Source organism: Moschus berezovskii, chromosome 3 (assembly GCF_049115385.1).
Source record: "Moschus berezovskii isolate FMDL1 chromosome 3, NW_MosBer_1.0, whole genome shotgun sequence".
Classification (NCBI taxonomy): domain Eukaryota; kingdom Metazoa; phylum Chordata; class Mammalia; order Artiodactyla; family Moschidae; genus Moschus; species Moschus berezovskii.
In genome coordinates, this window is record NC_142462.1 from 51,478,848 (window position 1) to 51,504,513 (window position 25,666).

Here is a 25,666-nt window from a genome sequence, read left to right on the forward strand (position 1 = left end):
TGGGAAAGATTGAAGTGGGGCAGGAGAAGAGGACAACAGAGGATGAGTTGGTCGGATGGCATCACAGACTTAATGGACATAATTTTGAGTAAACTCCGGGAGCTAGTAATGGACAAGGAGCCCTGGCGTGCTACAGTCCATGGGGTCGCAAATAGTTGGACACGAATGAGCAACTGAACTGAACTGAACTGACTAGTGAATCAACTGCTATATTTGCGGAAAAAAAGAAAACCACTTTCTCAGTTTGTTGACATACTGGATCTGGACACTTATAATAAAAGGAAAAAGTAAGAATCAATTATCACCTTATGAGGATATTCTTACATCATTTTTTTCCTAACCTACTCTCCATGTCAGGTATTCTTTTAGGTGGTACAGATAAACCTGCCCTTATGTAGCATATATTCCAAAAGTAGATCCTAGTCATATATTTCATTCCTTCTTCTAACCATCATTTGTTTATAAGTTTTATCCCATCACTACTACTACTGCTGCCACCCAAGATTTTAATTTTCTTTATCTGCCAAAGATAATCTCCTGTATCTATTTTAATTCCTCCACAATATGTAGGGTCTTCCATGTATCACGTATACAATGAAATATGACAAGTCTTTTAAACAAAATTGGCACTGATAACCATATTCAGAGCATCACATAGTCAATGAACTGGCACCCTATTATCACACTTATAACTCAGTTCAGTAAGTTGAGATAATATAGTCTGTATAACTGGAGAGTATACATTTAAAATGCTACTTGAGGGACTTCCCTGGTGGCTCAATGGTAAAGAATCCACCCTTGCAGCACAACTGCTGAACTTGTGCTCAAGAGTCCACACGCCTCGAGCCTGGGCTCAGCAACAAGAGAAGCCACTGTAATGAGAAGCCCACACACTACAGCTAGAGAGGAGCCCCCGCTTGCCACAACTGGAGAAGAGCCCATGCAGCAATGAAGACCCAGCACAGACATAAATAAACAAAATTCAAATGCTACTTGATTTTTCATCTGTGTTGTTTACCATTATATGATATATGAAACTGATAAAATATGAAGTGTAATTTAAAGTAATTATTTAAATGGAATAAGATAGAAAGTCCAGAGATAAACCCACACACCTATGAGTAACTTATCTGTGACAAAGGCGGCAAAAATACACAATGGAGAAAAGACAGTCTCTTCAATAAGTCGTGCTGGGGAGACTGAACAACTATGTGTAAAAGAAGGAAATTAGAACACTTCCTAACACCATACACAAAGAAAAAGTCAAAATGGATTAAAGATATAAATGTAAGGCCAGAAACTATAAAACTCTTAGAGGAAAACACAGGCAGAACATTCTATGACATAAATCAGAGCAAGATCCTCATGACCCACCGCCTAGAGTAATGGAAGTAAAAACAAAACTAAGCAAGTAGGACCAAATTAAGTTTAAAGCTTTTTTGCACAATAAAGGAAACTATAAACAAGATGAAAAGACAACCCTTAAAATCGGAGAAAAGATCAGCAAATGAAACAACTGATAAAAGTATATGTGTGTGTGTGCTCAGTCATGTCCGGCTCTCTGCAACCCCAAGGACCGTAGCCCACCAGGTTCCTCTGTCCATGGGATTTCCCAGGCAAGAATATTGGAGCAGGTTGCCAATTCCTTCTCCAGGGGTCTTCCCAACTCAGGATTTGAACCTGTGTCTCGAGTCTCCTGAATTGGCAGGCAGGTTGTTTACCCCTGGTGCCATCTGAGCAGCCCAACTGACAAAGGATTAATTTCCAAAATATACAAGGAACTCATGCAACTCAATATCAGAAAAACAAACAACCCAATTGAAAAAAGTAGGCATTTAACAGACATTTCACCAAAGAAGACAGATGGCTAATAAACACATAAAAAGATGCTAATCATCATTCATTATTAGAGGAATGCAAATCAAAACTACAGTGACATATCACCTCACACGTGTCAGAATGGCTATCATCAAAACATCTACAACAATAAATGCTGGAGCAGGTGTTGAAACAAGGGAACCCTCTGGCACTGTTGGTGGGAATATAAATTGATACACCCACTATGGAGAACAGTACAGAGATACCTTAAAAAAACTAGGAATAAAACTATCATATGACCCAATGATCCCACTATTGGTCATATATCCTGAGAAAATTATAAATGAAAAAGTCATATGTACCCCAGTGTTCACTGCAGCTCTATTTACAATAGCCAGGACATAGAAGTAAACCTAGATGTCCATTGACAGATGAATGGATGAAGAAGCTGTGGTACATACATATAATGGAGTATTCAGTTCAGTTCAGTCTCTCAGTCGTGTCCGACTCTCTGCGACCCCCATGAATCACAGCACGCCAGGCCTCCCTGTCCATCACCAACTCCCAGAGCTCACTCAAACTCATATCCACAGAGTCGGTGATGCCATCCAGCCATCTCATTCTCTGTCGTCCCCTTCTCCTCCCACCCCCAACCTTTCCCAGCCTCAGAGTCTTTTCCAATGAGTCAACTCGTCACATGAGGTGGCCAAAGTATTACAGTTTCAGCTTTAGCATCAGTCCTTCCAATGAACACCCAGGATTGATCTCCTTTAGAATGGACTGGTTGGATCTCCTTGCAGTCCAAGGGACTCTCAAGAGTCTTCTCCAGCACCACAGTTCAAAAGCATCGATTCTTCGGCGATCAGCTTTCTTCACAGTCCAACTCTCACATCCATACATGACCACGGGAAAAACCATTGCCTTGACTAGACGGACCTTTGTTGGCAAAATAATGTCTCTGCTTTTTAATATACTATCAAGGTTGGTCATAACTTTCCTTCCAAGGAGTAAGCGTCTTTTAATTTCATGGCTGCAATCAGCATCTGCAGTGATTTTGGAGCCCAAAAAAATAAAGTCTGACACTGTTTCCACTGTTTTTCCATCTATTTCCCATGAAGTGATGGGACCAGATGCCATGATCTTTGTTTTCTGAATGTTGAGCTTCAAGCCAACCTTTTCACTCTCCTCTTTCACTTTCATCAAGAGGCTTTTGAGTTCCTCTTCACTTTCTGCCATAAGGGTAGTGTCATCTGCATATCTGAGTTTATTGATATTTCTCCCAGCAATCTTGATTCCAGCTTTACTTGGCCATAAAAAGGAATGCATCTGAGTCAGTGCTAATGAGGTGGATGAATCTAGAGCCTTAATTACACGAGTGAAGTCAGAAAGAAAACAACAAATATCTTATATTAACACATATATATGGGATCCAGAAAGAAGGTACGGATGAACCTATTTGAAGGACAGCAATGGAGACACAGAAATAGCAGATTTGTGGACATAGTCGGGGAAGGGTCATGGAAACATATGCATTACCATATGTAAAACAATGGCTGTAGGAAATTGCTGTATGCCTCAGGGAGCTCAACCAGGTGCTCCGTAACAACCTAGAGGAGTAGGATGGGGTGAGAGATGGGAAGGAGCTTCAAGAGGGAGGGGACACATATATACCCATGGCTAATTCATTGATGTATGGCAGAAACCAACACAGTATTGTAAAGCAATCATCATCCAGTTAAAAATAAATTTAAAAATAAATAAAATAAAGTAATAAGCCCCTTGTCCTAAATAACATACCTGAAAACACTTTGTTTTTGATTTGTTTCTATATTTTATTACCTACAATGTCACCAAAGAAAGTTTTCAATCTTTCATCGCCAAGGGGGAAAAGGTGTAAATGGGTGTTAATACACACATATAAAAATCTATCCAGAGTCTTAGAGATGAGGTATATATGTGTACCTGTGTATACACATGGTTTCCCAGATGACACAGTAGTAAAGAATCCACTTGCTAATACAGGGGAGGCAAGAGGCTTGGGTTTGATCCCTGGGTAGGGAAGATCCTCTAGAGTAGAAAATGGCAACCTACTCCAGTATTCTTGCCTGGGAAATCCCATGGACAGAGGACCTGGTGGGCTACAGTTCATGGGGTCTCAAAAGAGTCTGACACAACTTAGGGACTAAAACAACAACAACATATTAGTACGGTAAAAACAAAGGGAGCCATTTTCATCATGGAATGATGGGAAGCCTCTCAAAAGTCCAAGTTCCTAGACACCTACCAAGGGCGAATCTTGCAAACTGACTTTTCTGACGATAGCAGTCCCAGAGATGTTAACTTTTTCTGCACATAATTATAAATGAAAAAGGAATCACCTCTCCTCCATATCCCTCCCCTTTGAAGTAATCAACCAAGTTAAGCTTCTTGCCTTCCAAAAAAAGTCTTACCTATCAACAGATCTAGAAAGCTAGTTTTTCTCTATCCTGGCTGACATTTGCTATTATCAATTTCTGAATTGCCATAATTATCAATTTTTGAATTTTACCAAATTTGGTGGGATCTGATGTCCCTGTCTCCAAAGTAAGTGCTAAAATAATTTGTATTTCTCTGATTATTGAATAGGTTGGTGACTTTTTCCCCATGCTTAGTAATTATTTGCATTTTTCTTCTGTTAATTTTCTTAGCATTTTTAAATTTTCCTATTGGAGTATTATTTTTATTTATATATAGAAGCTACTTATATTTTAGATAATAATCCTCCAACTGTTAAATGTGTTAAAGTGTTTTATCTTAATCCACTGCTTATCTCTGTATTACCTTTCCTATTATAGATTTTTTTTTGGTGAGGTCAAATTTGAGCTTTATTATTGTAATATCTGTGCTTTAAATACAAGTCAGGAAAAAAAGCACTCTAATCAGATTGGCTTTGTCCCTAAATGTTTCACCAGTCTCTTTACATGGCATACTCACTCCTTTAGAGAACTATTGAAAAAGTTTACCCAAATATGATGGATCTTTTTGAACTTACTTATTTGAAAATAAAATGAAAAACTCTTGCAATTCAGCTACTATTTTAGACTACAAAGGGAAGTCTCAGGCAAAGCAGTCTTCTCCTGCCTCACTTTGTAAAGTAACTATTCTTAGGTACGAACTAATTTCTAATACGATGAGGCCATTAGGCATCTGGTCCCATCACTTCATGGCAAATAGATGGGGAAACAATGGAAAACAGTGACAGACTGGATTTTCGTGGGCTCCAAAATCACTACAGAAGGTGACTGTTGCCATGAAATTAAAAGACACTTACTCCTTGGAAGAAAAGTTATGACCAACCTAGACAGCATATTAAAAAGCAGAGATATTACTTCGCCAACAAATGTCCATCTAGTCAAAGCTTTAGTTTTTCCAGTAGTAATGTATGGATGTAAGAGTTGGACTATAGAGAAAGCTGAGTGCCGAAGAACTGAACTGCTGTGTTGGAGAAGACTCTTGAGTCCCTTGGACAGCAAGGAGATCCAACCAGTCTATCCTAGAGGAAATCAGTCCTGAATATTCACTGGAAGGACTGATGCTGAGGCTGAAACTCCAATACTCTGGCCACCTGATGTGAAGAACTGACTCATTTGAAAAGACCCTGATGCTGGGAATGATTGAAGGAGGGAGGAGAAAGGGAAGACAGAAGATGAGATAGTTGGATGGCATCACCAACTCCATAGACATGAGTCTAGGTAAACTCCAGGAGTTGGTAATAGACAAGGAAGCGTGGCATACTGCAGTCCATGGGGTTGCAAATAGTTGCACACAACTGAGCAACTGAACTGAACTGAAATGAGGCCATTAGGGTGACTTGGCACTTCACTGTCAGCTTGATTTCTCAGAGTCATACAAAACCTCCTGTCATAATACTTAATGTGTAGTGTAGTTACACTGACAATCTCTGGGAGTACATTGTTTTAGAGCATATCCCCTATAATCAAACACTTACTGTTTAAATCATAAATATTCTGCTACCTAGAACATTTCCTCTAAATCTACTTTTACTACTTCTACTGTGGAAAACTGATTTAGCATTTATTCTAAAAATTCATAGTATTTTTAAGCAATTCCTTGTTTATTAAGTATGTCTTAATACTTATGAATCACTAACAGCTCTACTATATTAGTTATTTCTATAAATGTTCTTTTTGACTGTGCATGTTTAGTTAATAATTCTACAAATTGGTGTTCCCTGTGCTTGCTTAGTCACTCAGTGGTGTCCAACGCTTTGTGACCCCACTGACGGTAGCCTGCAAGGCTCCTCTGTCCATGGGACTTTCAGGTAAGAATACTGGAGTGGATAGCCATTTCCTTCTCCAGGGGAATCTTCCTGACTCAGGGATCAAACCTGTGTCTCTTGCATTACACGCAGATTCTTTACCACTGAGCTACAGTGGTAAAGCCCATCATACCCAAAAGTAAACTCATGTCATTTAGAGTAAAAACCCAAGTTCTAACAATGACCTACAAGAACCTGGATGGTTTGCCATAACTCCCAACACCATCACAAATCTACTAAATCTACTACTACTCTCTTCCTCATTCTGCTCAAGCACACTAGCTTCCTTGATATCCCAACATACTCTTAACTCAGATACTTGGACACTTAATGCTCTTTCTGTCTGGAATACTCTTCTCCCAGGTAAATGAATGGCTTACTTCTTATTTCAAGTCCCAGTTCTATGTCTTAACTACTTTATGTAATAATAATATCTCCTACACTTGTCATATGGTGAAGGTGAAAGTGAAAGTGAAGTCACTCAGTTGAGTCCGACTCTTTGCGACCCCATGGACTGTAGCCCACCAGGCTCCTCCATCCATGGGATTCTCCAGGCAAGAATACTGGAGTAGGTTGCCATTTCCATCTCCAGGGGATCTTCCCGACCCAGGGATCGAACCCAGGTCTTCTGCATTGCAGGCAGATGCTTTAACCTCTGAGCCACCAGGGAAGCCATAGATTTATCATATTAAAAACCTGTTTTTCAGCTCTTCCTATATTAAAAACCGCTCAAGACTTTGTAGTCTTTCCAAGTTAAAGGGTATAATCTATTTCCTGAACCTTTGAGGTTGAGGTGGCATTATAACTTGCCTTGGCCAATAGAATGTAAGAGCACTTAGAACATATTTTAAAATATTAGATATGGCATAAACAATATATGGACACAAAACATGGCTTATAAACAATATAAAAACTGGCATATGATAAAGCAACAATGGGGAAATTAAATGTGCTGGTTAAATATTCATCTTATACTTCTGGTCTAGATTAAATTGCATTTTCCAGAAATACTTTAAAAAGAAACCACCAGCCATAATAAGAATGTAGAGTATGAGAAAATATAGATGTTTTATTATTGTCTGAGACTCTTTAGAATTCATGTCACTGTAATATTTTATAAGATTTGTAAGATCATTTACTATTTTTTAAATATTCAAGTATTTAATTATATTTTCCTTAAGACCTAAGAGCACAAAAAACAGGAAATATGTTGTATCTGAGCCAATAATAGAGGAGAGAGACTAAAGAGGTAGGTGAAAAACTAGGTATAATGGTATTTCATCATCTAGGAAAGAAGAGGCCAAGAAAGTAGTCAGTGCCTACTTAATTACCCATTCAAGAAAACTTAGTTTAAGCATATATCTTATAATTAATAATAATAACTTCTTTGAATGCTCTTTTTCACACAAAGTATTTGTTTCTAGCTTTTGAACTATTAAAATACCTATCCTCTTTACTTTTCCATAAAATGAAAAGATCAAAACATCTGGCATATTAGACATTAAAACTGAATATCTTACCTTAATCATTAATTTTCTACTACCTAAATTATACAGTTATGAAAAAATAAAATTAGTTATTTTGTGCAACATCTAATAATGCCAGTGAATAGGTTTAGAGATAAACATTTAAACATATTCAATTTCTTCAAATAGTTGCAAAATCCTAATATTAGTATCTACCCGCACTATGTTCCTCCTTGGCATTTATAACCTATCTGTAGCACTAGAAGTAAAGAATTATAAACAACTAGGCATAAATTCGACTCTTTGCAAAGAGTCGGACATGACTGAGCGACTGAACTGACTGACTGACTGAGGCATAAATTACAGGGTATTTCTGAATTACACGGTACACCCAAATCTACCTCATTAATGAATCTCTGGCACAGACAGGCCAATGGACAGAGTAGATAAAGATAGAGGTACACAGTCAGGCAGACAGACTGCACAGAGACAGACACACTGATGACCAGGCAACACACAGTATTAAAGTACTTAAATTTTAGATGAATCTAAGGATATTTAGATTTCTTCATGCAAAATCTACTGGGAAGAAAATATATTAGTCTTTCAGATAGTGATAAATTTCAGATGTATACTTAGAGAGAGAATAAAAAATGACTAGATATAATACTCTGATAAAACTGATCTTTAGAATTACACTTTCATCTAGAAGGTAATGTCTGGTTTCATATTTTAACATTGAAAAATTATAGCTTAAATCTTAAGTACCATAAATATGCAGCTTACAGATTATCTTACTTTCATAGTTTCTACACAGTTTAAAAAGTGTTTTGAGTAGTTTATTCAACCAGTTGCAAAATGATTCTGAGAGAGACCATTTGGGTTTAGTATGTACTGTATATGTGAAATTATGCTCTGCCAAGCCAACAGAGTTCTCTCAAGTCACAAGGACTCTGTGGTTCTTTGTCCCTTCTCTGAAAGAAGGTGGGTGAAGTTTACTTGCGACTTAAACCTTAAAATAGAAGCTCATTTTCCCCCCAGTTTTGCTTCAAAGGTTTTTGTATTAGACACACCTTCGGCTGCCAGTCCAGTTAAGTTAAGGAACTATAACTTTCTTTCACTAAGAGAAGTCCCTACCAATCACATCTGAACAAACTCCCCATCCTGGTCAACTTCACACATTTATACTACATAGTACCCATCTCACTGGAAGCAGGTTGACTGATGGGATGTGAATTTCAGGAATGTGAACGTGAGTCAGCAATTCTAACTATTCTGAGCTGTTCCTCTAAACAGAGATAAAGTGAGGAACACAGGTTAGCTCACTTAAGAGATGCCTTTATTCAATAGCACATGCAGTGAAAGTCGAATGTGCAGAGCTAAGAGTAAAGCAGGTGCACAGAGAAGCAAAGCCAAGTGTCCAAGCAGCTCTAGATGGAGAAACTGATAAATATGCAGAACCACAAAGAGCCGAAATAGTCACCGAGGTTATGGATGGCTCCCATTTCTTGGTTCCTGTCCTTAAAGCAGTTAAGTAGAATACTCAAGGGCAGTATTCTCCTGTGAGATATATATATATATATATATATATATATACACACACATATTTTTCTCCCCACTTGAACTGGTTTCTTGGAGAAGGAAATGGCAATCCACTCCAGTATTCTTGCCTGGAGAATCCTATGGACTGAGGAGTCTGCAGGCTACAATCCATGGGGTTGCAAAGGGTCAGACATGATTAAAGCGACTTAGCACGCAAACTGGTTTGCACGTAGGCTACAACCAAATATCTATACCAACAAAGAATTTTTCTATAACTTTCAGGATATTTATGCCCCACTTTTTTCCTTTTATTAACTTTTTCCCTAGATAATAATAAGACAACTGTTGGTCTCAGCAACATCATGCTACAGAAAAAACATCTGCTATGACAGATGATGCTGTGAAAGTGCTGCACTCAATATGCCAGCAAATTTGGAAAACTCAGCAGTGGCCACAGGACTGGAAAAGGTCAGTCTTCATTCCAATCCCAAAGAAAGGCAATGCCAAAGAATGCTCAAACTACCGCACAGCTGTACTCATCTCACACACTAGTAAAGTCATGCTCAAAATTCTCCAAGCCAGGCTTCAGCAATATGTGAACCGTGAACTCCCAGATGTTCAAGCAGGTTTTAGAAAAGGCAGAGGCACCAGAGATCAAATTGCCAACATCCGCTGGATCATGGAGAAAGCAAGAGAGTTCCAGAAAAACATCTATTTCTCCTTCACTGACTACGCCAAAGCCTTTGACTGTGTGGATCACCACAAACTGTGGAAAATTCTGAAAGAGATGGGGATGCCTCTTGAGAAACCTCTATGCAGGTCAGGAAGGAACAGTTAGAACTGGACATGCAACAACAGATTGATTCCAAAAAGGAAAAGGAGTACGTCAAGGCTGTATATTGTCACCCTGCTTATTTAACTTATATGCAGAGTACATCATGAGAAACCCTGGGCTGGAAGAAGCACGGGCTGGAAGAAGCACAAGCTGGAATCAAGATTGCTGGGAGAAATATCAAAAACTTCAGGTATGCAGATGACACCACCCTTATGGCAGAAAGTGAAGAGGAACTCAAAAGCCTCTTGATGAAAGTGAAAGAGGAGAGTGAAAAGGTTGACTTGAAGCTCAACATTCAGAAAACAAAGATCATGGCATCTGGTCCCATCGCTTCATGGGAAATAGGTGGGGAAACAGTGGAAACAGTGTCAGACTTTATTTTTGGGGGCTCCAAAATCACTGCAGATGCTGATTGCAGCCATGAAATTAAAAGACACTTACTCCTTGGAAGGAAAGTTATGACCAACCTAGATAGCATATTAAAAAGCAGAGACATTACTTGGACAACCAAGGTCCGTCTAGTCAAGGCTATGGTTTTTCCCGTGGTCATGTACGGATGTGAGAGTTGGACTGTGAAGAAAGCTGATCGCCGAAGAATTGATGCTTTTGAACTGTGGTGCTGGAGAAGACTCTTGAGAGTCCCTTGGACTGCAAGGAGATCCAACCAGTCCATTCTAAAGGAGATCAATCCTGGGTGTTCATTGGAAGGACTGATGCTAAAGCTGAAACTGCAATACTTTGGCCACCTCATGCGACGCACTGGAAAAGACTCTGATGCTGGGAGGGATTGGGGGTGGGAGGAGACGGGGACAACAGAGAATGAGATGGCTGGGTGTCATTACCAACTCTATGGACATGAGTTTGAGGGAACTCCGGGAGTTGGTGATGGACAGGGAGGCCTGGCATGCTGTGATTCATGGGGTCGCAAAGAGTCGGACACGACTGAGCCACTGAACTGAACTGAACTGATAACTTGGGACAAACTTAGCTCTGGCAACTTCTAACTGTAAAACCTGTAACAAGCTCCTTAGTTTCTAAATACCATTCATGTTTCCTTTAATAACAAAGTATCTATGACTTATAACTCCAGTGTACAATGAGGGGAGAAGGTGTACAAAAAAAGCCACTCTCCAAATTTTCATAGAATGGGAGTTAACTTTTTTCCATTCTCACTATAGTTGTGGTCCCAAATGCATTGTCTCAAAATCTCAGTCACCATCTAGAAAACTCAAATATACTGAGGAATCTAAACTAAACAGAGGCTTACCACTATAAATAACTTGCTGAGGTTCTACAGACTTTTTTAATGTAATTTTTTTACAGGGCATTTTTAACAGAAGCTAATGAAAACCACTTCTCTGGCCAATTAAGAACTATATAAACAGAGTACTACTTTATATATCTGGGATAAGGTAAAATTACCAGATTAAAAAACACTGGCTTTGTGGAACTCCATTTTAAAAAGATCCTTCATAACAACCAAACCATACATTGTAACTAAGAGTAAACAACTATGCCACAATCATGAGACATCAAAACACTCCTCACCAAAACATTCAGGAACGCTGAGGCCAATATTATATGCATCTCATACTCAGCATTTAGGCTGTTCTCCCTTTGGGAATCTCTTCCTGTTTATTTGGTTATATCAGCTTTGCTTATTTTTTACACTGCCAGCCACCCTGTTCCTCTCATCTAAAACCCACAGTTCTTATCTCTGTGTCTTTGCAAATGCTGTTTGTTTTCTATCTCTGAAATGCCTTTTATCCTAGTCCACCTGACAAACTCTCCCTTCAAGAGCCAAGTCAAATTTGGCCTCTGTGCTAAAACTGTCAATGTTCTCTTCAGGCAGATTTTGGCTCTCCTCCCTCTATGGTTTTAATCTTGAATATACTTCCCTTAGAGTAATAACACGTCTTAAACTACTATTGAGTACCTTCTATGTACTACATTAGAAGCTTTAAATATACATTATCTTGGTCCTTCTAGGTAAGGATTATAGCCCCAGTTTCCCTACATAACCTGCCTATATGGATAACAGGGCCAGGACAGAAATTACTGTATGGTTCCAAAGCTGATTATCTTTCTACTAGTCTAGAGTTTCTAAGATTTTTTGGAACCCTTGAGAATCTAAGAACCTTCACCCCTCTCCCAACAGGTTTACACACAAAACACAAAACATTAAGTATAATTTGAAAGGGTTCACAGACCCCCTGAAGGCCATCCACTGCTCCCAGGAAAACTTCTTGCTGCTTCTCACAAGTCTATTCACAGCCAGTAAATTTCTTAAGGGAAACAATTGTCATATTTTCAGTTGCCAGTTCTAAACACAGTGCCTAGGGTGTAGTGAGTGGATGGTAGGACTCATGACAGACCTACATTTTTGCATTTCTTCAGGGCCTACCAGCATAACTACTCAAATGTTGTTAAACAGCTTTTCAAATGTAGATTACAACTAAAAACAGTTATTACAGGAAATGTAGGTATTAGCATACATCCCAAAGCCTCTGAGATTAACATGATCCACATTCCACATTCTCTAGGAAAAGCTTTTAGGGAACAACTACTTATATCTGCCATAAGCCAGTTCACTGACACTCTAATCTTACACAATTGGAACCAATATCTGTGTTATTTCACAGGGAAGAAGGTAACTGTCAAGGTTTGAATGCATGAATCTAAAAAATTAAATACAGGAAATATGAAATGCTGGGAGAGCGGTTCAATTCTTGTTTGGAAGACTAGTGATTTAGAACAAGTGCATTTATCACGAGACTTCAAAGGTTTTTTCTCCACAGTATTAAAATTCAGATTTGCAAAGGAGAACAAGTGCTTTAAGATAAATTGGACTAATAGATTTATCTCAGAAAGTGAGAGTTAATTACGATTCTTGCTTCTGAGTTCTGGGTGAATGTGGTCAAGTTATTCTAAATGTTCAGTGTCCTGATCTTCAAAGTACTGGACTATAAAATAGAAGGAAAGTTTTCTAAGAAAGCGGAAAAGTGTTCAGCAGTACAAACACAGATAAGCATTTTTCAAGGATGAGAAACAGCTCATTCCAGAGGAAAGAAAGGACACACACTGCAGAGTACACGAGCTGAACACTGGAAAGGTATGAGAGACTATGTTAAAAGGCCCGGGAAGGCCAGGTTAAGAAGTATAAACTTTATCCTATTGGCCTGTGATTCTAAACCAGGACAAAAACCACAAAAAAGGGGTAGGGAGTAGGAGGAAGGGAAATTTGTAAGATGGACATATAATTACAATTTGAAGAAAAGCAGAGCTTGGGTTTAATGCTTTGAGTTGCCTTAGGTATTTAAAATTCCAATACTTTTAATGATCATCAAAAGGAGGCTTGAGGGTTCCTGTGAAGTCACATTTTTCTGCGATAAAAATAAAACCATGTTTCCAATATGGTTCTATATAAATATTAAACAAAACAGAAGTAGGCAGAAAATAGTGGGACTCAAACCCACATTTGATTTTAAAACCAGTATGCCTTCTATTATCCTACAGATGCCGGCACTTGAAAGCGGTATTTTAGGAAAGTGAGCATGATATATGCAAGGAGTTACATGAGGCAAGAAACTACAGGCAAGGAGAGAATAGCTATTGCTGTAATCACTCCTAAGACACCCACAACTTACAAGATACCGCTACTGTTGAAGACATGCCAGTGAATGGATATCTGGGTTTTCTTAATGAAATCTAAAACCAAAAGTTAAAAATGGACATTTTATTAAAATTAATAGTCTATGATAATATACCCAGAGTATGATTCATGGAGTGGAGGATACACAGGTAGTTACTTTTAAGTGCTTCCCTCAGTCCTTACGATAGCAACCAGTATCCAGAGAAAAATATGTACCACACTATTTTCCACATTTATGTAAAAGATATTACAATTAATAAATAGATACTTATTTTGGGCTTCTCTGGTGGCTCAGAGGTTAAAGTGTCTGCCTGCAATGTGGGAGACCTGGGTTCGATCCCTAGAGAAGGAAATGGCAACCCACTCCAGTATTCTTGCTTGGAGAATCCCATGGATGGAGGAGTCCGGTGGGCTACAGTCCACGGGGTCGCAAACAGTCGGACATGACTAAGCGACTTCACTTTCACTTACTTATTTAAAAGTTTTATTAAATTCACTCCAGTACTTTATCTTTTATTTTCTTCTTTTTTCTTGGGTACTGAAAATAAAAACATTTGTGCAAGCATGCCTGTAGGCAGGTGGAGGAAAAAGCAACTCTCATGCTGGTTTAAGAGACAAGCCTCTTGGACCACTTGAAGAATCCACCTGAAGAATAAATCTGTCTTACAGCATTAAGCTCGCTACAATTTCTGCTCACGCGACGGGCCATTAATGCCTAAATGCCAGGCACTACATTAAGCAGTTGGGGATACAGAGATAATTAAGTCCCAGTCTCTAGCCTCAGAGGCTTTCAGTTTGGGGAAGTCAGAAATGTAAATGTTTATGAATCTAATGAACTGAGTATTATAGAAACTCAGACGTGTTTAACATATGAACAAAAAATTTTAATCTATCTACATGTTAATATCTTACTTTCAGTTTCAATCTTTCAAAACCCTTTTCCAAATTAAATGTCAAATAGCGACAGGAAAAAAAGCTAACAATATTCTAAAAGTAAATACAGTAAAACAACCTTGAGAATTAACACTTCAGGTAAATTTTTAGTGTGCTGGCTCAGTGAGCCATGTCTGGAAAGCTACTTAAAAGTTCACTTCCAATTGTGAAGTTAGTTAAAAGATAAATACATTTAGCTGGACACTCATCAGAGTAAGAAAATCTTAACTAAACGAGTGGCAATGGAAAAGGACTAAGATTAGCTCAAATGCTAAGACTGCAAAATATTGCCTATCACTCTAGTTTTAAAGATATTTTAGACATACCACACCATTTGTATAAGCTTACTGAGACATACCTGCAAGCCAACCACAAAATAGAACTTTACACCCTCTTAGGCGGTTATAAGAAGACAGACAGACAATAACAAGTATTGGTAAGGATGTAAAGAAATTAGTTGGATTGGAAAACGTGTATTTTCCTGGTAGAACTATAAAATGTACAGCAGCTTTGGATAACAATCTGTCAGTTCCCTCACAATGTTAAAGGTACTTATAAGTATATATCCAAGATAATTGAAAACAGATATCCTAACAAAAACTTGTATAGGTTCACAGTAGCAGCATTCATAAAATAATATAAAATGTGTTATATTTCATGTATTATTATTATACGATACAAAATATTCCAAAAAGTGGAAACAACTCAAATGTCTATCAAGAATTGAATGGGTGAACAAAATGTGATATATACATACAACAGAAAATTATTCAGTCTTAAAACAGGATGAAGTCTTTCTGACCACACAACAACACAGATGAATCTTGAAAACATGTTAAGTCAATGGGGTGAGTCACAAACACCACATATTATGATTCCATTCATATGAAATGTCTAGATGAGGCAAATCTATGGAGACAGAAGGTAGATTAGTGGTTGCCGAGGTCTGCGAGGAGGAGAGAGGGTGGGAGGAATGACTACTAATGGGGATGGGGTTTCTTTTTGGGTTAATAAAAATTGCCTGTGGTAACGACTGCACATTTTTGTGAACATACTAAAAACTATTACATTGCACAGCTTAAAATGAATGAATTTTATGCTAAATAAATTATATCTCAATAAAGCTGTTATTAATTTTTAAAACACTACAAGCCACAATATTGAACAGTTTAACAAACAATGAAATTTTTAATACTATCTAGTGTGTGCAGCATAAGCTCTTGCTAGGCTTTCCATCTCTCCCGTTTTTTAGCAAATCAAATTAAAAACTTCAGAAGTCTTATTTGACAAGTTCTTGTTATCTGTATTTTTATGTATGTGCTCATTCACGTCCAACTGTTTTGTTCCTCTATGGGCTGAAGCCCGCCAGGATTCTCTGTCCTTGGGATTTCCCAGGTAAGAATACTGGAGTTGGCTGCCATTTCCTACTTCCGGGAATCTTGCCAACCAAGGGATCGAACCCATGTCTCCTGCACTGGCAGGCAGATTCTTTATCACAGAGCCACCATCTGTCTTTTAAAATTATACTTAAATAGCAATCATGTTACCAAAAGATATACATATAGATAAGAAATACATGTATGAAAAATGCTGTCCCTATCTTTTTTTTTTTTTTAAGCAGAAAGCAGGAGGGGATCTGTGTCCTCCTCTGGCTTCAGCCATCTACATTCAGAATGCTAAAGTAAATGGAAGGAATTTATACTACTTCAGCTATTTCCTCTTCAGCCTATGACAGTCTGGCTTTATCCCATACCCCAACTCCAAACTGCTTTTTCTAGTCACCAAATCACTCCTACTTAGCAAACAGAATGGCTGCTTTCTTAAGCTCACCTTACCGGTCCTCCCAGAATTATCTGACTTTGGTAATGTCTTCCCCGAAACCTTCCCAGGCTTTTCTGACATCCTCTAGGTTCCTTTCCTTCCTCTTTGACCACACCTCCCAGGAGCAATCACCAATATTTTCATTTAGAGGCTGCTCTTTAAATGCTGTTGCTTTTAACCTTAGGTTGGCCACACCATACACTTGTCTGAATGAGTTCATGACTCTCATGCTTTCAAATACCTCCTACATGCTTTAATTCTGTCCCACTAGCTCTCTTGAGCTCTACAAGATGTCTCATAGGCACCTCAGTTTTAATGTGTCCAAAACTAAACTCATTCTCTTTAATTCTGAAGTTTCTTCCAACCATCTTCTCCCTGGTCACCTCTGCTTTATGTCCTTCCTTCCTCCTTACCCTACCAAACGGAACCTTCCAACCTGGGTGACAGTATACCAAGCCAGAAAGTCTGGAGTCATACTACAATATTCCTCTCTCCTTCACTACTCACATCGAGTTATGAAGACTTCTTTCTTAATTCTTATCAGATCCGTTGTATATTCTCTGTCCCACCGTCTTAAGTTTGGCTCAGGCCATCATATCTTACTTCCTATATTTCAACAACTTCAAAAATGCTGTCCTTCATCTGGTCATCCATTCATGCATCAGAATCAGCTTTCTGCAACACAAATCTATCAAATGACTGCTTACTTTCCCCGTAACGCTGAGACCTGTAGTGTATAAACTGTTCAAAATTACTATTACTGATCTATAGAATAAAATACAGCATTGGGAGGAAGGAGGTGGGTTCAAGAAGGGGAACACATGTACACCCAGGGCGGATTCATGTCAATGTATGGCAAAATCAACCAATATAATATTGTAAAGTAATTAGCCTCCAATAAAAAAAAAAAAATACAGCACAGATTCAAGAACCTTCACAACCTGATCCCTAACTGGCTTTCTCAGCATCCCATTAGGCTAATACCATTGTTTCACTGGTTCTCAAAATATGGTCCAGAGATGGCCCACACCTAGACCATTGTAAAGAATTCACGAGGTTAAAACTCTTTTCTAAGTTATGCTTCCTCACCTGAAAATATACAAATCCATAGACTTTAGTACAATATTTTTATCATGTTCATTCTCTTTAGGAGTGTACACTGGATTTTTTTAGAGGATACATGACACTTGATACTGTGAAATATGACACTGCATCAGTATGAATGCAACAGATATGAGAATCCAGATCTCTTCTATTAAGCCAGACGGTAAAAAAAAATTGCAAAAGTAAAAAAAATAATGCTTCTTTCCACCAGTAATTTTTTCGAAAAATCACTTGTTATAAAATACAGTCTATGTATGGAATAGTTTTATCACCTTTATTTTAAAGTAAATTATTTTTTAAAATATCTTTTAATTTTTAATGTAGTACAAACAAACCTCTTTGGAGTCCTCAGTAATTCTGAGAATATAAAAGACTCCTGAGATCAAAATGTGTGAGAACTGCTACATTAGTTATATCAGATTATCTACCACTCTCTAAACATACTCAACTCTAAAACCCCTATCCTTCTGCATGGAAATGCACCCTCTACTACCTGCCAAGTCCCAGCCAGGTCCAGAGGGACCTCGGATGCATTCTGGAGGATAAAAAGATCAGGTTTTGAAGTCAAGCAGGATACTTTACTTCTCAGAGTGCTAGTCCTTATCTCTAAAATTTAGGTTATAGCCATCTCATAAGCGGCAGATATGTTAAATAAGACACAGTGTAAAATGTATGGCACAGTGTTTAACAAATAGAAGGGATAAAAAATGTTAATCTTCTTTTTACTTAATTTATAACATCACAAACACTACTGTAGTAAGATAAAAACAATATAACTATTTAATCATAACAAAGCAAGCAAACTGGTTGCTTTGAGCAGTTCTGTCAAGTTTACTATTTGTAGAGCAGATGGTTTTATATAATAAATTCCTTGAATGCATAACTACTAAGGTACTTCTGCAGTTACCTGTGATTGATAAATTAGGTTAATTTAAAGCATCAGTTAGTTTAAATGGCATTTTAGCATAGGAATGCTTGCTATAATGCCTGTTCAGCCTTTTAAAAAATCCATAAATCTTCTCCTTCATGTTTCACAAAAGTACTGTAATTCACACCTCTGCTGCATCCTGTTTTTAAAATACTCCACTGACTCTACTTACTAAAGTATTGTTTTTATCTTTATAAGTACAATGAGAATAGGTTTTTAAACTGAAACTGCCATATTTATTTGCAGCTTTACTGTCATCTTTTACAATTTTTAAATACACAAATGTCTAGTGTTCACATAAACTTTAGCCTGATTAGAATAAATTTACTTCTTGTTTCAATACTTTAATTATACATGACAAAGCTTTAAAAAGCAAAAGAAAATTACTGAAAAACGAAAGCCCAGACATCTCTTTTTTCCTTCTATCTCATCTTTTTTTCCTTCTATCTCTAGCTATATGTAACTGACTACATAAGTCAGCCATTTGAGAATACTGAAGACAGCACGATCGTTTGTTAGATGAAGATCCTAAATATCAGTCCCATGCTTCAGTCTTGTGAAGTAGGTAGCATTTCTCTTCTTTTAAAGTTGAGAGAACTCGGTCAATTCATTTTCTTGCAAGTGGCCAAGGTCAGAAAACTAACCAATGTCAGAGATGGTAGTAAAACCTACACATGTCAAACATAAATGGGCATCACCCTATGTACACATTTACTTCTCATGATCACTATCTACAATTTTATAAAGACGACAAGCTGACATAGTTGTGATCAAGTTCTGGATCTAACACAGATTATCGGTTTAACCATCAACTTGAAATCATTTTGGTGCCGTAGTTTACACCATCTCAATACCTTAGTATTCTCCTCTTTCACAGGATGGGGCACACAAAAGGCCAATGCCAGGAATAGACAACTCACAGAATAACAGACACGCAGAAAAGTCTCTACCCTTACTAGTCATCGAGATATTCAAATTAAAACAACATACTATTTTTCAACCTCGAATTATCAAAGATCCAAGATTATTATATGAACACTCATACGTTACCATTAATTGTAAAAAGTGGTACAACTTCAAAAAGTTATGCGTTTACATATATCAGATGTTTACATCCTTTTATCTAGTACTTCCAACACCACTGGAAGATATCTTATGCAATAATTCAAAATAAAGAAATTTTATGCTTAAGTGTTCACAGAATTATGACACATAATAGCAGAAAATCAGCGGCCTAAACTTTCAACTATAAGAAGATAGTTAAGCTATATGACAGTGGCTAGGTGAAATATAGTCACCTAAAATTATTTTTACAAAGGAAAAACACCTAAATATTAAGTTGCAAAAAACCATAAGAATATTAAATGGTACATGTAGTATGGTCACAGAGAAGAGAAGAATTAAAGACATTAACAAAGATACCCTTTGGGTGATGGGACTATAGGAAGACTGAACGGATAATGGAAAGACCACAGTATGAATGCCTATTCCACTTTCCTAAAGGTAAGGCATGCTTAATTACTCCTATAATTTCCAAATCTGAAACAATGAACATTATCACTTTATAACTGAATAGGGTTACAATAGCTAGATTATGCCTAAGGCTCAGTTCTCAAATGCTAAAAATTTTTAAATGCATTTTTAACTCATGTCAGAATTTAAGAATAACAGAAGAGTTTATTATTAGAAGAATCTATTAGCCAATATATTTTCTTTTTGTGGCAGAAGGGACGAAGTTTTCCTCCAGCTTTCTAGTCAAAAGAAAAACAGGCATAACTAGCAAACTTAATTATAGCTATTGCTTATCAAGTCACAGAATAAAAAAAGCAAGCACTGTAAAAGAACAACCTTAGTCATCAAAGCTTAAATGCAGAATCACCTAGCTATCCCTAGGTATTAGGGAAGAAAAAGAAAACTCATTTAGTCCTGGAGAAATGAAATCTCCAATAGGAATCCCTGACTCATCCCCAAAGCATGAACCCAAAGTCTACTTCCCCTGTACAGGAGTTCAGAGACTGGGCATTTGTCCTGATGGCCTGCATCACCAAACAATGCCCTTTCCTGACAGGATATGCCCACAAAGAACAAGAGAACCAACATGCCAAGTGGACAGGGGTCACACACCTCTCCTTCCACAACCAAAGTAAGACTGTATAAGACTAGTTTTAAACATTTTAAATCTGAGTAAATATTTTCTGTTTGCTAGAGAGTAATAAAAGGGGGACTCTGTCCAATTACTGTGATATCATTTCAAAGATACCTAACACATTCAAAATTCCCAATAGGAAGAAGAAAACCTCTTTTTTAACTTTTTCAGATAAAAGGGTAATTTGGGGGGAAAAAATACATGGGCTAAGTATCAAGAGGAAATGTTTAAAATAAACCATAAATTATTTAATCAACATTTTTAACACTTTCAAAAGATACTAACAAAACCAAACTCTATCTTCTGTCATTGGTGTAGGGAGACGGGAATCACAAACTCAACTATACTGTTATGACACTGAAAAGGGTTAAGAATTTTAACGCTAAAGTTTTACTGGACCGAAGTCTCTTTAAAATGTGAAAAGTATTTCGTATTTCAGTGCGAAAAGCCATTTCACCTGCACCTTGTAAACAATTAAACTGTACTTTGAAACAAAAACCAGCCAATGTTTGCGATCATTTTTATACACATTAACTGTGTATCCTTTTCACAATCCAGAATTTCAGCGTTAGGTGACTACTCCTGGAGGTTAATCTTGCCCAGAAGCAAAATTTTCCCTAGCTTATTTCCCATTTCCAAACCCCGCCAAGACTAAGGAGCAACCACTTCCCAAAGTCCCACTTCCTTTACCATTCCCCAGACCTCCAGGGTTTCCAACGCCCCAGTCTTGCGCAATATCCGTAGGAGCAGCGCCGCAACCACCGCCTCCTAAGCCGAGAAACAACCCTAAAGGGAACATTGTCCAGCAGAAATATAAAAGAGGGGGGTGGCAATGGAGGAAGTCGACTTCTGGTCCCACGCCTTCGGATCTGACCCCCTCGGAGTGATGGCTCGAGAGCAATTCCACGACCAAGACTTTTAACCTCCTCTCCAGCCCGCCAGTACAAGCAAAGGGCGGAAGGGGGAGGGGGGGATGTCGGAAGGCGGGTGGGGAGACTACGAAGGTTATCTCCCAGTTCAGGGCTTCAGCCCGTGCAGTTGCCTCCGCCCCACCAGGACTATTGTTCCCAAGTTCCCCACCCCCACCCCGGATAGGAAGTGATAGTCACATCCCCTCCGCCTTCGGCAGTATCCCCGAGGGAGTCTGAAGTAGGCTTCCTTCAGGATAACCGTGTACCCTCCACCCCCACGCCCTGCCTCTACACACACTTATCCCTCAACCTCAAATCACGTTGACCCCTACACCATCTAAAACCTGGGTCTCAGGAGACAAGAGACAGGACGGCAGTCAATAGAAATCGAACATTCCACGAGATTTCCTATGGACTACCCTTTCTCTTGCATTGGAGATAATACTGCGAATCCAGAAAGAGCAAAAAGTGCTACCTTGCCCTCTTCTGAGACCAGCTTGAGCAAAGGGACCACACGAGTTAAATGCAACCTTAATAGCCCCGTTCCTCAGTCCGGCGCTATCCGCTCTCCTTCCTGCCTCGACCCTCCCAGGAGGAGCACACTGGATGGGAAGATGAGAAGAGCCCACCGGCCTGCGCCTCATTCGCCTCCCGCTCCCAGCCCGAGAAACAATAGGTGGTCGCGGGCGGCGGCGCTCAGTGCGGGCTTGGCCAGCGGCCTCTCTCTTCGCGTCCCGGACGCGGGCGGAAGGGGCCGCGATCGCAGGACGAGGAGAGGAGGACGAGGGGCGATCTCACCTCCCAGCCCCCGAGTCCACGCCCGCCCTTGGGGTGGGCGCGCGCCCCCTCCGCCCCTCTCCTCACAGCCGCACACAAAGCACTGGCGGCCGGGCTGGGCGGGCGAGGCGGCAGTGGGCTCGGACGCCGGTGAGAGGAGGCACCAGCGAGGGGAGGGACTCACCATGAAGTCCCGGGCGAAGTTGTCCTCCCCATTGTGGTCCGGACTCTTCATGGCCTGGACCCTCTGGATGAATTTCCTCAGGATCTCCACTTGCTCCATCCTCCCGCGTCCCCCCGGCTGCGGTCGCTGGCCCCCCCGCCGCCCGCCCGCCCGGCGCAGAGCCCGCTCAGCCTTCCCCAGCTCGCCCCCACGACCCGTCCCGTCTCTCCCGACCCCCGACGCTCCCTGCTCCTCCCCACCGCCCAAGGCAGCGGCGGCACCGGTGGCACCAGCCCGGCTCCCGACCCTACAACTTCCAGGAGCAGCCACTCTCCCACAGTAGTAGCCGAACCGCAGCGGCTAGCGCCAACCCCAACCCCCAGCCTGCTCCATCCTCCTTCCCCGCCCTGCTCCTGCTCCGTCGGAGACGCAGCCGCCGCCTTAGGAACACGGCTCTCCGATCGCCCTGCCCCCCCGACCCCTTCCCGGTTCCTCCTTCCCTCCCTCCAGACTAGCAACCGCAGCCGCCACTCTCCACGGGCGCGCCCCCGCCGCCACCCAGACGCGCGGCCCCGAGCAGCGGCTAGATCCCCGGGGCTACGCCGAGCTGAGCCGCGCCCGCTTGCCACGCCCCCAAGCCCGCCCCACCGGTCCTAGCCCGGCTAGGAGTGGCTGGAAGGCGCTTCAGCCGTCAGCTGGGAGACTTGACCTCACTTCCGGGGCGTGGTTCCGCCCCAGCAGTTTGCAGGTCTTAAGAGAGCTGGTTGGAGGGAATTCGACTCCGCCGGGCAGACACTAGTCGGTTGGACTAGGACTTGAGTTGGAAACTGCGGTCTCACCGCCTTTTTGTGGGAAAAGCACATTTCTAGACTGCTTTCTCGCCGCCGCCAGCTGTGGGCTGCGACTGCAAGTCCCGGCCGGCAAGAGTCCAGGAGTAGGGGCGGGAGAGGGCGGCGGTGGGAAGAGAGGCATGCTGGGAACTGTAGTGTCTTCACGTTCGTAGCAGATACGTCTTCATCTTGATGTTGACAGCAATTAGATCCTGGCACTTTGGTCAATGGCTACGGCCGGGAGAAACGAAACGCTTCTTTAGTGAGAGGACTTTTTTGCTTTTTTTGCAAATCAGCCTAAAACCTGGTGAATGAGCGCCTGAGATTCACAATGTGTCCTAATACATACCACACGTGTTTGCTGAATTGGAGAGAATTTGTCTTCTTGCCTTTAGATTCGGAGCAACTCAGAACTGAATCATAGATTTTTCACCATAGAATGCATCTTTGTAAGTCTTACAGTAATCAGAGAAATCTGTCCTAGTCTAATTCACCATTTTACAATGAAAGTGTTTGCTCATGGTCCCCCAGTATATTAGCAGAGCCCAAACTAGAACTCAGATCCTTTTTCTCTCACCGGCACCATGTTACCTCTCACTAAGGAGCGTAAACGTGATGTGACTGAAGTGAAAGACCTGCTCCGTGAACTTCTCTAGGTCACTTTCTTTTGTTCACTATACCCACAAACAACGCTTTTTCCAGATAAGATTGGTTAGGCAATTTGGTTAAAATAAACATCAGTAGCAGGCCCCGTTTCCCAGATGAATGTTTAGAAGCACAGTGGAATTTAATAATAAACTTGAAGAAAACAGGTGTGAGTAGGAAGATCCAATTTCCTATTTGTTTTAAAGAAAAATATTTCTTTTTAAAATAATACAACTGATACATACCAATCTACTCTTCTTGAAAGAACCATTTTCGGATGTGTCCTTCCAAATGTCTTCCTGTATACAGGTATGTGCGTAAAACGGAGAAGGCACTGGCGACCTACTCCAGTACTCTTGCCTGGAAAATCCCATGGACGGAGGAGTCTAGTAGGCTGCAGTCCGTGGGGTTGCTAAGAGTCGGACACGACTGAGCGACTTTGCTTTCACTTTCATGCATTGGAGAATGAAATGGCAACCCACTCCAGTGTTCTTGCCTGGAGAATCCCAGGGATGGGGCAGCCTGGTGGGCTGCCGTCTACAGGATCGCACAGAGTCGGACACGACTGACGCGACTTAGCAGCAGCAGCAGCATGTGCATATAAAAAGATACAGTTTTGTCCTATATTTTAAAAAAGAGTCCCCTTAGAGGAATAGTTTAATTTCTAAGGTGAGCTTTTAAAACAAGGATCTGGAGTATTTTACTTTAATCAGATTATTGAGACTCACTGGATATGAGAAAAGATTAAGATCTGGATTCGCTCACCCACCAGTATAGCTCACTGTAGGGTACCCTTTTCCCCTAGAACTAGGCAATAAATTAGGCTGTGAGCAGAGAAATGGGCAGATGATCAGGACTGCCTCTGCTTTTGATATGTCAGTTCAGTTCAGTTCAGTTCAGTCGCTCAGTCGTGTCCGACTCTCCGCGACCCCATGAATCACAGCATGCCAGGCCTCCCTGTCCATCACCAACTCCCGGAGTTCACTCAAACTCATGTCCACAGAGTCGGTGATGCCATCCAGCCATCTCATTCTCGGGTGTCTCCTTCTCCTCCGGCCCCCAACCTTTCCCAGCATCAGAGTCTTTTCCAGTGATTCAACTCTTTGCATGAGGTGGCCAAAGTATTGGAGTTTCAGCTTTAGCATCAGTCCTTCCAATGAATACCTAGGATCTATCTCCCTTAGAATGGACTGGTTGGATATCCTTGCAGTACAAGGGACTCTCAAGAGTCTTCTCCAACACCACAGTTCAAAAGCATCAATTCTTCGGCGATCAGCTTTCTTCACAGTCCAACTCTCACATCCATACATGACCACGGGAGAAACCATAGCCTTGACTAGACGGACCTTTGTTGGCAAAGTAATGCAAATCAGATTGATAAAGACTGTATGCTGGAAAAATTATGTCAGTCTAGTTCTTGCCTGGAGAATCCCAGGGACGGGGGACCCTGGTGGGCTTCTGTCTATGGGGTCACACAGAGTTGGACACGACTGATGTGATGCAGCAGCAGCAGCAGCAGTGACAGTGGGGTGGGAAGTGTTAACTTGTTTGAGTTATCCAGCCCTATTTTGGCTGATGGTTTTGCTGGAGCTTTTTTGTTTTTGTTTTTAACTTTCCTTATTACAAGCTTCTCTCTCTTTCTTGCAACATTAGTGTCTCCAAATCTCAGTAGCTACCTTTGACATCTCATGTAGGTTAGGGAAAGCTAAAGTACCCTTATGGATTTCAGGTCTTTCTGGCTGTGTATGAGTAAGTTGTGAGGTAATAAGGGGAGAGA

At 40.4% G+C, this 25,666-nt stretch overlaps 1 protein-coding gene across 2 annotated transcripts in view; it reads right to left on the reverse strand.

The window, feature by feature from the left end:
- The window catches only part of PTPN12 (protein tyrosine phosphatase non-receptor type 12), a 91,202-nt gene extending 68,465 nt beyond the window's left edge, over positions 1 to 22,737 (reverse strand). Inside the window, exon 1 of one of the 2 annotated variants that reach the window (XM_055420694.2) lies at positions 22,436 to 22,737. In XM_055420694.2, the coding sequence (XP_055276669.1) occupies positions 22,436 to 22,534 (99 nt within the window). In that variant the 5' untranslated portion in view covers positions 22,535 to 22,737. Of the gene's footprint in view, positions 1 to 21,253; positions 21,630 to 22,435 lie in introns of those variants that run through there. The other variant, XM_088834041.1, reaches the window with a different exon arrangement.
- Positions 22,738 to 25,666: the final 2,929 nt, after the last annotated feature.